The 12,291-nt window shown below is 44.0% G+C and overlaps 1 protein-coding gene across 1 annotated transcript; it reads right to left on the reverse strand.

The window, feature by feature from the left end:
* Positions 1 to 465: 465 nt before the first annotated feature.
* On the reverse strand, positions 466 to 8,636 carry LOC133639433 (uncharacterized). Its single transcript, XM_062032723.1, has 10 exons — positions 8,512 to 8,636; positions 6,957 to 7,011; positions 6,797 to 6,841; positions 6,362 to 6,403; positions 6,216 to 6,275; positions 6,126 to 6,149; positions 3,092 to 3,151; positions 2,938 to 3,003; positions 1,555 to 2,860; positions 466 to 831 (listed from the first exon to the last, which is right to left on the reverse strand). The coding sequence occupies exons 2-10, from the start codon at positions 7,008 to 7,010 to the stop codon at positions 695 to 697; spliced, it is 1,794 nt and encodes a 597-aa protein (XP_061888707.1). The 5' UTR covers position 7,011; positions 8,512 to 8,636; the 3' UTR covers positions 466 to 694.
* Between the last annotated feature and the right edge of the window lie 3,655 nt (positions 8,637 to 12,291).

Here is a 12,291-nt window from a genome sequence, read left to right on the forward strand (position 1 = left end):
ACAGGTGGACCGTTAAGATTCAGTTGCATTAGCAGCAGCCCAGATGTTAAACTTACAATATAAACAGTAGTTGTCTTACTACATTATTTAGCGTACTATTGTATCTTTAATTTATGACAGTGAAGTAAACACAATAAATTAGTGTATGCGAATAATCATAACATTTTATCACTTGTTTTTTCTTAGCCGGCAAATGTTGATCAGCTCATTTGTTGAGTAATTTAAGAATCAGAAATGCTGATGCTAGCTGTTAGCTCCTTGGCAGTTTGGGCAAGATGGCTCGGATGCAGGACACTTTCCCTTTCTTCGAGCTCTACAAGCAGTGCATGTATACTTTGTTTAGTCCTCATTTGATGAAGCTCTGCTTAGTATTGCTTCCAATGACCATCAGGAGGAGAAGTTTTGTACAATTAAAGATTTATTTTCACCAAACATACACACAATTCACAAGTGTATGGATACATTCTGCAACACACTAGAGGTCAAAATGTTTTCAACACAAACACGTGCACACACACGTGCACACACACAAACACACACACACACACACATAGGTAACAATATGATGATCCCAAAAATAACTTTCAAGAGTCAAAACAATATTCTATATTCCACCTGATATGTTTAGTCAGCTTATTGGATAGTGTTGAAGTGAATGTGGGAGGTGGAGGTGGAGGTGGAGGTGGAGGTGAGGTCATCTTCTTCGCAGGCGTAACTCCATGTCATCTTCATCTGGCACCATCAGATGGTCCACTGAGTAGTGGGCATCGTCGCCGATGTCCTGGAAGAAATACTCCTCGCTCTCGCAGCTCTCCGCCCCATTCTGACACTCTGGGTCTTTATGGCTTTCATGGCTGGTACTGTCACTGGCCTTTGAGGTTCCACTGGTGTCATGGCTGCTGGTCTCACTGGATTCACTGCTTTCATGGTTGGTACTGTCACTGGCCTTTGAGGTTCCACTGGTGTCATGGCTGGTGGTCTCACTGGATTCACTGCTTTCATGGTTGGTACTGTCACTGGCCTTTGAGGTTCCACTGGTGTCATGGCTGGTGGTCTCACTGGATTCACTGCTTTCATGGCTGGTACTGTCACTGGCCTTTGAGGTTCCACTGGTGTCATGGCTGGTGGTCTCACTGGATTCACTGCTTTCATGGCTGGTGGTATCGCTGGATTCACTGCTTTCATGGCTGCTGGTCCCACTGGATTCACTGCTTTCATGGCTGCTGGTCCCACTGGATTCGCTGCTTTCAAGACTGGTGGTGTCACTGGATTCATTGCTTTCAAGACTTGTGGTGTCACTGGATTCACTGCTTTTAAGACTGGTGGTGTCACTGGATTCACTGCTTTTAAGACTGGTGGTGTCACTAGATTCACTGCTTTCATGGCTGCTGGTGTCATGACTGTTACTGCCAGTGACCTTAGTGCTGTCATTGATGGTCCTACTGGTGTCACTTACTTCTTCACTGCTGCTTTCACTGTTGTCAACAATGTCATTTACGCTCTTGATGCTGTAGCTTAGTACATTAGCCTTAATTGTCTGGTAGGTGTCACTACTGTGGATGTTGATGACCTTTTCACCGCTCTCACTGCTGACGTTGTCGCTGGCCTTACTGGTCTCACTACTGCTATTGTTGCTGGCCTTACTGGTCTCACTGCTTTCACTGCTGGTGTTGTCGCTGGCCTTACTGGTCTCACTGCTTTCACTGCTGCTATAATCGCTGGCCTTACTGGTCTCACTGCTTTCACTGCTGCTATAATCGCTGGCCTTACTGGTCTCACTGCTTTCACTGCTGCTATTGTTGCTGGCCTTACTGGTCTCACTGCTTTCACTGCTGATGTTGTCGCTGGCCTTACTGGTCTCACTACTGCTATTGTTGCTGGCCTTACTGGTCTCACTGCTTTCACTGCTGGTGTTGTCGCTGGCCTTACTGGTCTCACTGCTTTCACTGCTGCTATTGTCGCTGGCCTTACTGGTCTCACTGCTTTCACTGCTGATGTTGTCGCTGGCCTTACTGGTCTCACTGCTTTCACTGCTGCTATTGTCGCTGGCCTTACTGGTCTCACTGCTTTCACTGCTGCTATTGTCGCTGGCCTTACTGGTCTCACTGCTTTCACTGCTGATGTTGTCGCTGGCCTTACTGGTCTCACTGCTTTCACTGCTGCTATAATCGCTGGCCTTACTGGTCTCACTGCTTTCACTGCTGATGTTGTCGCTGGCCTTACTGGTCTCACTGCTTTCACTGCTGCTATTGTCGCTGGCCTTACTGGTCTCACTGCTTTCACTGCTGATGTTGTCGCTGGCCTTACTGGTCTCACTGCTTTCACTGCTGCTATAATCGCTGGCCTTACTGGTCTCACTGCTTTCACTGCTGATGTTGTCGCTGGCCTTACTGGTCTCACTGCTTTCACTGCTGATGTTGTCGCTGGCCTTACTGGTCTCACTCCTTTCACTGCTGGTTTCCTGACTACCCTTGCTGGTTTGACTACTGTCTATCACACTGCTCATTAGTATGGTCTTGATGACAAGGATCTTGTTACTGGTTTGACTGGAGTCATGGCTGTCACTACCCTCATTTGTGTCAGTGATGGTGGTCTCATTGGACTCAGAGCTTTCGCTGCTTGTGCTGTCTTCGGTCTGACTGTTTTCATGACTGGTGCTCTTGCTGTCGTCCGTTCCGAAGCTCTCTTCTGGTGCCTGGATGGGATAGCTTTGGTCCTTGGCTTCATTGCTCTCACTGCCGGTACTGTCATGGCTTTCAACAGCCGTGCTTGTTGTGTCTGCTTCCTGAGGGTGCTGTTTGTGCTCATTTGACTGACTTGCGGGTTGGTGCACGTAACTAGCATAATGTGGATCCCAACTCTAAACCAGAGAAAAAAAAAGTTGTCTTAATTTAGCCAGTAAGGTAGGGACAATCCTCAATATGTTGAATAAATCACCTGTTGGTATTGGTACTGTTGGAGGTAATGCTGATAGTGTGGATCATAGGAACCTCCGCTTTGAGCCTGAAAGAGAATGAACAGACTTTACTGAAATACTGCTGCGTTTTATTCAAGAGAAAATCCAAAATAAGTCACGTGGAGAGTAAATCACCTGTTGTTGGTACTGCTTGAGGTAATGTTGGTAGGAATGCAGATCATACGATGCCTGAGCCTGAAAAGTAGAATTAATAGACATATATTGATACTCTTCAACATTAATAACGATAAGTAAAATATACTTTTTTTAACAGTAATTTGTGTCCCTGATTGCTGTTTATGATCACAAAATGGGACAACAATTCCCTCTTGTTAGACGAGCCTGTGCACCCACCACTTCATGCAAGACATCGTGATCTCAGGGCCTTCAATCCACTGTTTGGTTGGTCTGAGAAGACTCATCCAAGTACAGTTCATGCTCATAGACTTAGATCTAATCCAGTGCTGGTGGTGCCAGAACTGATGAAGCCTACTCGGATGAGAGGAGAACCATCTTCTAGAACCAACCAAACAGTCAATTGAAGGCCCTGAGAGGACTGGGACCTGATGAATGGGAACATCCATAGACATAAAGACAGCATCATTTAAAAAATTAAAAATAAACTTATCTACACATCTTAAAATAAATACTATCCATCAGTCAGTTACAGACGTGGGACCTGGAAGTTTGATCATTGAGTTTTTCTTCAGAAACTCAGTGCTTGTCAATAATTCTCTCCCCTGACATACTGGAAGTCCCTTACCTCTCCCTGACATACTGGAAGTACCTTACCTCTCCCTGACATACTGGAAGTCCCTTACCTCTCCCTGACATACTGGAAGTACCTTACCTCTCCCTGACATACTGGAAGTACCTTACCTCTCCCCTGACATACTGGAAGTCCCTTACCTCTCCCTGACATACTGGAAGTCCCTTACCTCTCCCTGACATACTGGAAGTACCTTACCTCTCCCTGACATACTGGAAGTCCCTTACCTCTCCCTGACATACTGGAAGTACCTTACCTCTCCCCTGACATACTGGAAGTACCTTACCTCTCCCTGACATACTGGAAGTCCCTTACCTCTCCCTGACATACTGGAAGTACCTTACCTCTCCCTGACATACTGGAAGTCCCTTACCTCTCCCTGACATACTGGAAGTACCTTACCTCTCCCCTGACATACTGGAAGTACCTTACCTCTCCCTGACATACTGGAAGTCCCTTACCTCTCCCTGACATACTGGAAGTACCTTACCTCTCCCTGACATACTGGAAGTCCCTTACCTCTCCCTGACATACTGGAAGTACCTTACCTCTCCCTGACATACTGGAAGTACCTTACCTCTCCCTGACATACTGGAAGTCCCTTACCTCTCCCTGACATACTGGAAGTCCCTTACCTCTCCCTGACATACTGGAAGTCCCTTACCTCTCCCTGACATACTGGAAGTCCCTTACCTCTCCCTGACATACTGGAAGTCCCTTACCTCTCCCCTGACATACTGGAAGTACCTTACCTCTCCCTGACATACTGGAAGTCCCTTACCCCTCCCTGACATACTGGAAGTCCCTTACCTCTCCCCTGACATACTGGAAGTACCTTACCTCTCCCTGACATACTGGAAGTCCCTTACCTCTCCCTGACATACTGGAAGTCCCTTACCTCTCCCTGACATACTGGAAGTCCCTTACCTCTCCCTGACATACTGGAAGTCCCTTACCTCTCCCTGACATACTGGAAGTCCCTTACCTCTCCCTGACATACTGGAAGTACCTTACCTCTCCCTGACATACTGGAAGTACCTTACCTCTCCCTGACATACTGGAAGTACCTTACCTCTCCCTGACATACTGGAAGTCCCTTACCTCTCCCTGACATACTGGAAGTCCCTTACCTCTCCCTGACATACTGGAAGTCCCTTACCTCTCCCTGACATACTGGAAGTCCCTTACCTCTCCCTGACATACTGGAAGTCCCTTACCTCTCCCTGACATACTGGAAGTCCCTTACCTCTCCCCTGACATACTGGAAGTACCTTACCTCTCCCTGACATACTGGAAGTACCTTACCTCTCCCTGACATACTGGAAGTCCCTTACCTCTCCCCTGACATACTGGAAGTACCTTACCTCTCCCTGACATACTGGAAGTACCTTACCTCTCCCTGACATACTGGAAGTCCCTTACCTCTCCCTGACATACTGGAAGTCCCTTACCTCTCCCCTGACATACTGGAAGTACCTTACCTCTCCCTGACATACTGGAAGTCCCTTACCTCTCCCTGACATACTGGAAGTCCCTTACCTCTCCCTGACATACTGGAAGTCCCTTACCTCTCCCTGACATACTGGAAGTCCCTTACCTCTCCCCTGACATACTGGAAGTACCTTACCTCTCCCTGACATACTGGAAGTCCCTTACCTCTCCCTGACATACTGGAAGTCCCTTACCTCTCCCCTGACATACTGGAAGTACCTTACCTCTCCCTGACATACTGGAAGTCCCTTGCCTCTCCCTGACATACTGGAAGTCCCTTACCTCTCCCTGACATACTGGAAGTCCCTTACCTCTCCCTGACATACTGGAAGTCCCTTACCTCTCCCTGACATACTGGAAGTCCCTTACCTCTCCCTGACATACTGGAAGTCCCTTACCTCTCCCTGACATACTGGAAGTCCCTTACCTCTCCCTGACATACTGGAAGTCCCTTACCTCTCCCTGACATACTGGAAGTACCTTACCTCTCCCTGACATACTGGAAGTCCCTTACCTCTCCCTGACATACTGGAAGTACCTTACCTCTCCCTGACATACTGGAAGTCCCTTACCTCTCCCTGACATACTGGAAGTCCCTTACCTCTCCCTGACATACTGGAAGTCCCTTACCTCTCCCTGACATACTGGAAGTCCCTTACCTCTCCCCTGACATACTGGAAGTCCCTTACCTCTCCCTGACATACTGGAAGTCCCTTACCTCTCCCTGACATACTGGAAGTACCTTACCTCTCCCTGACATACTGGAAGTCCCTTACCTCTCCCTGACATACTGGAAGTAGCTTACCTCTCCCTGACATACTGAAAGTCCCTTACCTCTCCCTGGCACTGTCTGAGTCAACCTAACATCATGACCAATGAAAGTATCAAACCTATTCAAAATGTACTCACTTGTTGGCCATTTTCCTCCGAGCTCTGAAAGAAAAGACATAAAAAATGAAAATGATGCATGCAAAGGAGAACATCCCAACACTATGTTACCTGTTGCTGGTACTGGGGGTTGTAATGTTGATAGGGTTGGGGATCATAGGACCCTCCAGTCTGAGAACATTCAATGATACCGTTCAACATGGAAATGATTACTTTACTGCTGCCGGCGTCCATCATTAAGGTGTGGAATAAATCACCTGCTGTTGGTTGTAATGCTGATAGGAACCTCCAGTCTGGGCCTGAAAGACAATTAACATTAACATCTCTCTCGTGGCGGTATAGCTCGGTTGGTAGAGTGGCCGTGCCATCAACCTGAGGGTTGCAGGTTCGATTCCCGCTTCCGCCATCCTAGTCACTGCCGTTGTGTCCTTGGGCAAGACACTTTACCCACCTGCTCTCAGTGCCACCCACACTGGTTTAAATGTAACTTAGATATTGGGTTTTCACTATGTAAAGCGCTTTGAGTCACTAGAGAAAAGCGCTATATAAATATAATTCACTTCACTTCACTTCACTCTCTTCTAAGCTAAGCTGCCAGTTACAGACACAAGAATGTACAGACTACAGGTGTCATCAGAGTGCAATTAGTCAAAGGAGATGTCCTCTGGGTCTTAAACAGGAAATACACTCACCGATTCGCTTGATTCGCTCGACTCGGCAACATCATTGAAAGAAATCTGCCAAGACAAAAAGATCTATTGCATTTTTTCCCTTATATTTGAAAAATGGTTCGTCTCGGATGTAACCGACCACTCTCAATGACATGCTTTTCACAACAAAATCTGTACTCACGGGTTTGGTAAGGACGGCCCCAATCAGGCAAAAGGTTAGTATGAGGACCCGCATACTGGAATGCAACACAACATTCAGTTACTACAGCCCTGCAGTCACGCAGTAAGACCTTTAGGAACTGGAATTTGATTTGATTTTTGATTTTTATTAAGGATCCCCATTAGCTGGTTGCCTCAACAACCCACTAGTCTTCCTGGGGTCCAAATACATGACACATGTCGTCAGAGTTAAAAATATGTATTTTTGAGGAAAAAGAGGCATCTTTTTGTTTGGACAGATTTGCCTGTCTTAAGTCATTTCTGGGGAAAGGCACTTGAAATGAAATGGAGAACTGAAGGAAGCCAAAGAAGTCAAAGAAGTTGTTGTCAAAAACATCAAGCAAGTGGACAAACCATCTGGACTGCAAGAAGAAGAAACAAAAAGCGAAGGTAATCACATCTTCATATACGACAGAGATGGTGTGGAATTGAACAACATCAAACAATGCATTCCATTCATGATCTCCACCAATAACAGATTGCTGTTCTCATCCAGAAATGACCCATACATTGGGTTATTCTGTCAATATAATCACGCCAGTACTGTATTAATGATCTTGTATTGATTTCAACGTCTTTACTTATTATAAATGTTCATTTTTATTAACAATCATTTTCATTACTCTTATCATTTTTTATCCCTATTTTTATGATTTTAAGTTTGCTGTCACGTTTTAATTCTCAATACTTTTTAACACACAAAGTGGACAACATTTAGTTGACAAAAAAGATGTAAGAGTGAATGACTGCTTAGTAATCCACATGGAAAAGGGGAAGGATTAAATGAGCTCTGCTTCCTTTTCGGACTTGTTGAATTGAATTGTCAGAAAAAAAAACAACACGTTGTTTTCCTAAATGTCCCATCAAACACATCCAACTGCCATTTTTAACCTCACATTTAACAAATCAAAGTTAAATACTGACTTTTCATTGACATTTTCGTAACTGTTAACTGCCTTTTCCCATTCAAAGCATGCAGCAACATTTATTTCAATGATTGACTTTGGAAAGAAAACATACTGGCCTTTAACAGGTCCCTCCAGTAATAATGATCAATTTGTATATGTATGTATTTTTCATGCCAAAGTAGTTTCAAAAGTCACTTAAAGTGTAAAAAAATAGAGAAAGAAAACAAGGATGCATTTTAAAGAAGTCCTTTGGGTTAAACAAAATAAGTAGAATAATCTGCCAACAAAACTACAAATATTGAAATATTTGTACGCATTTTTCCATCAATGTTCTTGCATTATTAGATTTAATTGTGCATATGACAACTGAAAATAATTGAATGAATTAAGATTGTTTTTAAGATGATTGTATATTCTGATTTTGTAGCTTTATTTTTGCTTTTTTAAAATGTTCTGTAAAGAACTTTGAATTGCCTTGCCTATTGTTCTTATTATACTAACAGCATTTAAACAGTAGTTGTTAAATGTCTCAAAATAATCATATTTTTCCACTCAAAAAGTGAAAAAGACTGCAAATGGAGCAACGAGTCAACATTCAAATCATCTTACCTGCTTGGAAGCTTTGGACCTTTGATGAATGAAATCTTCTGGAGAGTGAGAACCTGTCAGAGGCTTTTATACGCCAGCAGAGCAGGAGAACCCAGTCACTATTCTTGGCTGGGAGCTGCTGGTTGGTTGGTGGACATGATGGAGGAAACCCCAACAACCTAAATGATCTGTGGGTTGCATCACTTCCTTCCGGATTCCTCCACTGTGGACACGCCAAGGTGTATTTATGTAGCAGCAAAACACATTCTGATGACTGCACACACACACACACACACACACACACACACACACACACACACACACACACACACACACACACACACACACACACACACACACACACACACACACACACACACACACACACACACACACACACACACACACACACACACACACGATCCCTCTCTTCATTTTCCCAGATGTGTTGGAACAAATATTCAGATAGATGCACACTTAGTTTCAATTCCATTCCCAGTGCGCCCCCTCGCCCTGGTCATGAGTGGAATATAGACAAGCAAACTATATGTTTTGTGGTCCGTCGCTCGCCCACTCAGAGAGGAAACGCCACTCAGACGAGGTTATGCTTGTTGACATTTTTGCCACTTCACCAATAACTTCTATAAAAGATGGCAGACAGGAATGTAGCTTTGGGGCTTCTTATGATTTCATAACACATTGTGCTGTGTATATGTGTGAGTGAGTGTGTGTGTGTGTGTGTGTGTGTGTGTGTGTGTGTGTGTGTGTGTGTGTGTGTGTGTCAAGCAGAAGGCCCGGCTGCCAGATGTGGCCCGCCATGTAATTAACATGCGTCTTTTTTTTGACAAAATGTATTCAACTTTCCATTGTGACAGAAAAAAATACATGTGCTGCAAATCATTTCTTATCATTTAAACTTGATCTAATATTCCAGACATTTTTTGGCTAAAATCAAAATAAATACTGTATTTTCTGGACCATAAGGCACACCGGATTATAAGGCGCACTGCCGATGAATGCTCTATTTTCCATCTTTTTTCATAAAAAAGGCGCACCGGATTATAAAGCGCATTAAAGGAGTCATATTATTATGATTATTTTCTAAATGTAAAAGACTTCCTTGTGGTCTACATCAGTGGTCCCCAACCTTTTTGGAGCTGCGGCTTGAATTTTTTCCCCCACGGACCGGGGGGGGAGTTTATTTATTTATTTATCTATTTTTTTCATAAAGAAATACAATCATGTGTGCTTACGGACTGTATCCCGTATGCCTGCAGACTGTATTGATCTATATTGATATATAATGTATATATTGTGTTTTTATGTTGATTTATTAAAAAAAAAAAAAAAAAAAAAATTTTTTAATTTTTTTTTTTAGATTTCTTGTGCGGCCCGGTACCATTCGGTCCGCGGACCGAGTGGTACCAGGCAGCTGCCCGGTGGTTGGGGACCACTGGTGTACATAACATGTCATGGTGGTTGAAAATGTTGCATAGATGATGTTTTACGGAGCATCTTCAAGCCCATTTCTGACAGTCTCTTCAGGATGCCCGGTTTTGTGGGCGCTCTTATTTACGTTCCATTGGACAGAGTCTTCTCCTCCTTTGTAACGTGTCCATAGCGAGGCTACTGACAGAACTGCACACTACTTTGTATTAGAAATGTCCCACAACAAGAAGATAGAGAAGTTCATTGACTACGGCACAGACTATAATGGCGGATGCGCGCACATTTCAGGGACTTATGCAGATCCCAAATACAAATCAGCAGGTGCCAGAAGGTAGGAAAAGTTGCTTTTGCATAATATTGTGAAAGAAAACGCCAGATAATGTCTCCTAATAGGTGCCACATCGGAGTCCTTGTACACACACCATAATAATACCGTATGTTGAAGCACAGTACGTCTGACTACGGTAAAGGCCAACAAGCCATCAAGCGGTGCGGTTTCGTAGCTTACCGAAGTCATACTAAAACATTTTGACAGATTTTTGAGCACTGTGTGTAATGTTTTATATATTCAATGAAACATCAACGTTTTGGTCTTTCTTGCTTACGGATACTTGCTAGCGTCATTTATTGAACAGGCGTCAACCTGCAGTACACAAGTACCTCTTATGAGTGACTGCCATCTACTGGTCACACTTATCATTACACCATGTACCAAATGAAACTACTTCGAAGCCGGTAAGCACAAACAGAATGATTCTGTACATTAGGTTATAAGGCGCAATGTTGAGTTTTGAGAAAATGTGTCATGACGCGGAGTGGATCCCAGGTTTCCACTGCAGCTGGAGCTGCAGGCACCTCTGCTAACCCCTCTGCTGGCAGGACGCTCAAACACACCTCTGCTCACACTGAGCACAACACGCCCACACAGCAACAAGTCTGCAAGCAATCACTGATCAGCACACCTGGACTTGACGAGGGGGAGCGGCATGAAGACCAGCGGACCCAAGGAACCTTTGCCAGAACGTCGCTAACCTTCTAGTAAGCATCACGTCTGGCATTCCTTTTCCCAGTGATTTCCTCGTCCTTGTTTTGCTCTATTTCTCCGTGTTTCCCCCTGGTTCATGCCCTTTTGTATTTCTGTAGTAGAATTTCTGACCTTTTGACCTATATTTCTTGTCTTTTAAGAATGTCCGCTCATTTTCAATACTCTTGTATTTTTGTGCCATTGAATGGACCAGTTGTGGGACAAAAGTGAATATTAAGTCGTGCCAACCTGTCTACAGAATGTGTTGACTGTCTAAAGGATTCGAGTTGTTATGGAACAGATAGGAAAAGCAAAACAAGAAATTGACGCACTCGATAAGGAACGATGACGCACAACAGACATATAAAAAATGGCAGAAGACCGGAACTGGGAAGTGATTTTGGCTTGTGTGTGTCTTGTTGGCTCCGGAGTAACTTGTGGTTTGTCTGCACGGCCAACTCAATTCAACCTGCACTTCTGATAATGGGTAAATAAATTTGTTGTACTAAACTACTTTTGTTGCCTGCTTAAGCTTCGGACAATCCACTACACAAATTGGCGTCACGAACAGGATGGTTTAGAAGCTACAGGTCGACAGCCGCTCTCGCTCTCTCAGTCAGGCAGACAGTGTGCTGCACACGCGCATAACAAGGTAAGCAGTTTGCTTAAAGTGTAAACATTTTCTGCCTGGAGAGAGCCGGATCGATAAGACTAATTGCTGAATCTATTTTTGATAAAAGATAGGTTTAGTCAGGTTCTCCAAAAACAACCTGGACTGGGGTAAATTATGGTTGGATTGAGTTGTTTTATATGTGATCATTTGTCTGTGTGTTTGTTGAAAACTTGTGATTTCTTGTTTTTAACATAAGGGGATTGTTGATAGAATTTTGGTGGTTTGGAGTGTAGAAGCATAGACGATGTGAGACGAAAAATTTCTTTTAACCTCTTCATCCTCTGTCGTTATTGGCAGAGGATGCTTCTTTCTGCAAGTACATTAGGTTAGCCGGAGTTGGATACAGCTAAATTATAGGCAGGGTTTTGCTAACTGATGTGACATTTGGCCCATACAAATTGATGACATCTATGAAGGTGCGACATATCTGTTTATGTGGAAACTGCAGCGGTGGGAAAAGCCTCTTATAGGTGACCGCTCATTGACTCCGGTAAAGGAGATCAACTGAGCGTATAGTTGTCACCACAAATTTGGAAATTTGCTGCAAATAGACAGGTATTGATCAGGCTGCATATGGTAGAGCTTTGGTGAAACTTGGTGAAACTGTATGGACTGACCAGACACGAGTCTGTAGGATGCTGGGTGATTTCCAGTG

Source organism: Entelurus aequoreus, linkage group LG22 (genome assembly GCF_033978785.1).
Source record: "Entelurus aequoreus isolate RoL-2023_Sb linkage group LG22, RoL_Eaeq_v1.1, whole genome shotgun sequence".
Lineage (NCBI taxonomy): Eukaryota > Metazoa > Chordata > Actinopteri > Syngnathiformes > Syngnathidae > Entelurus > Entelurus aequoreus.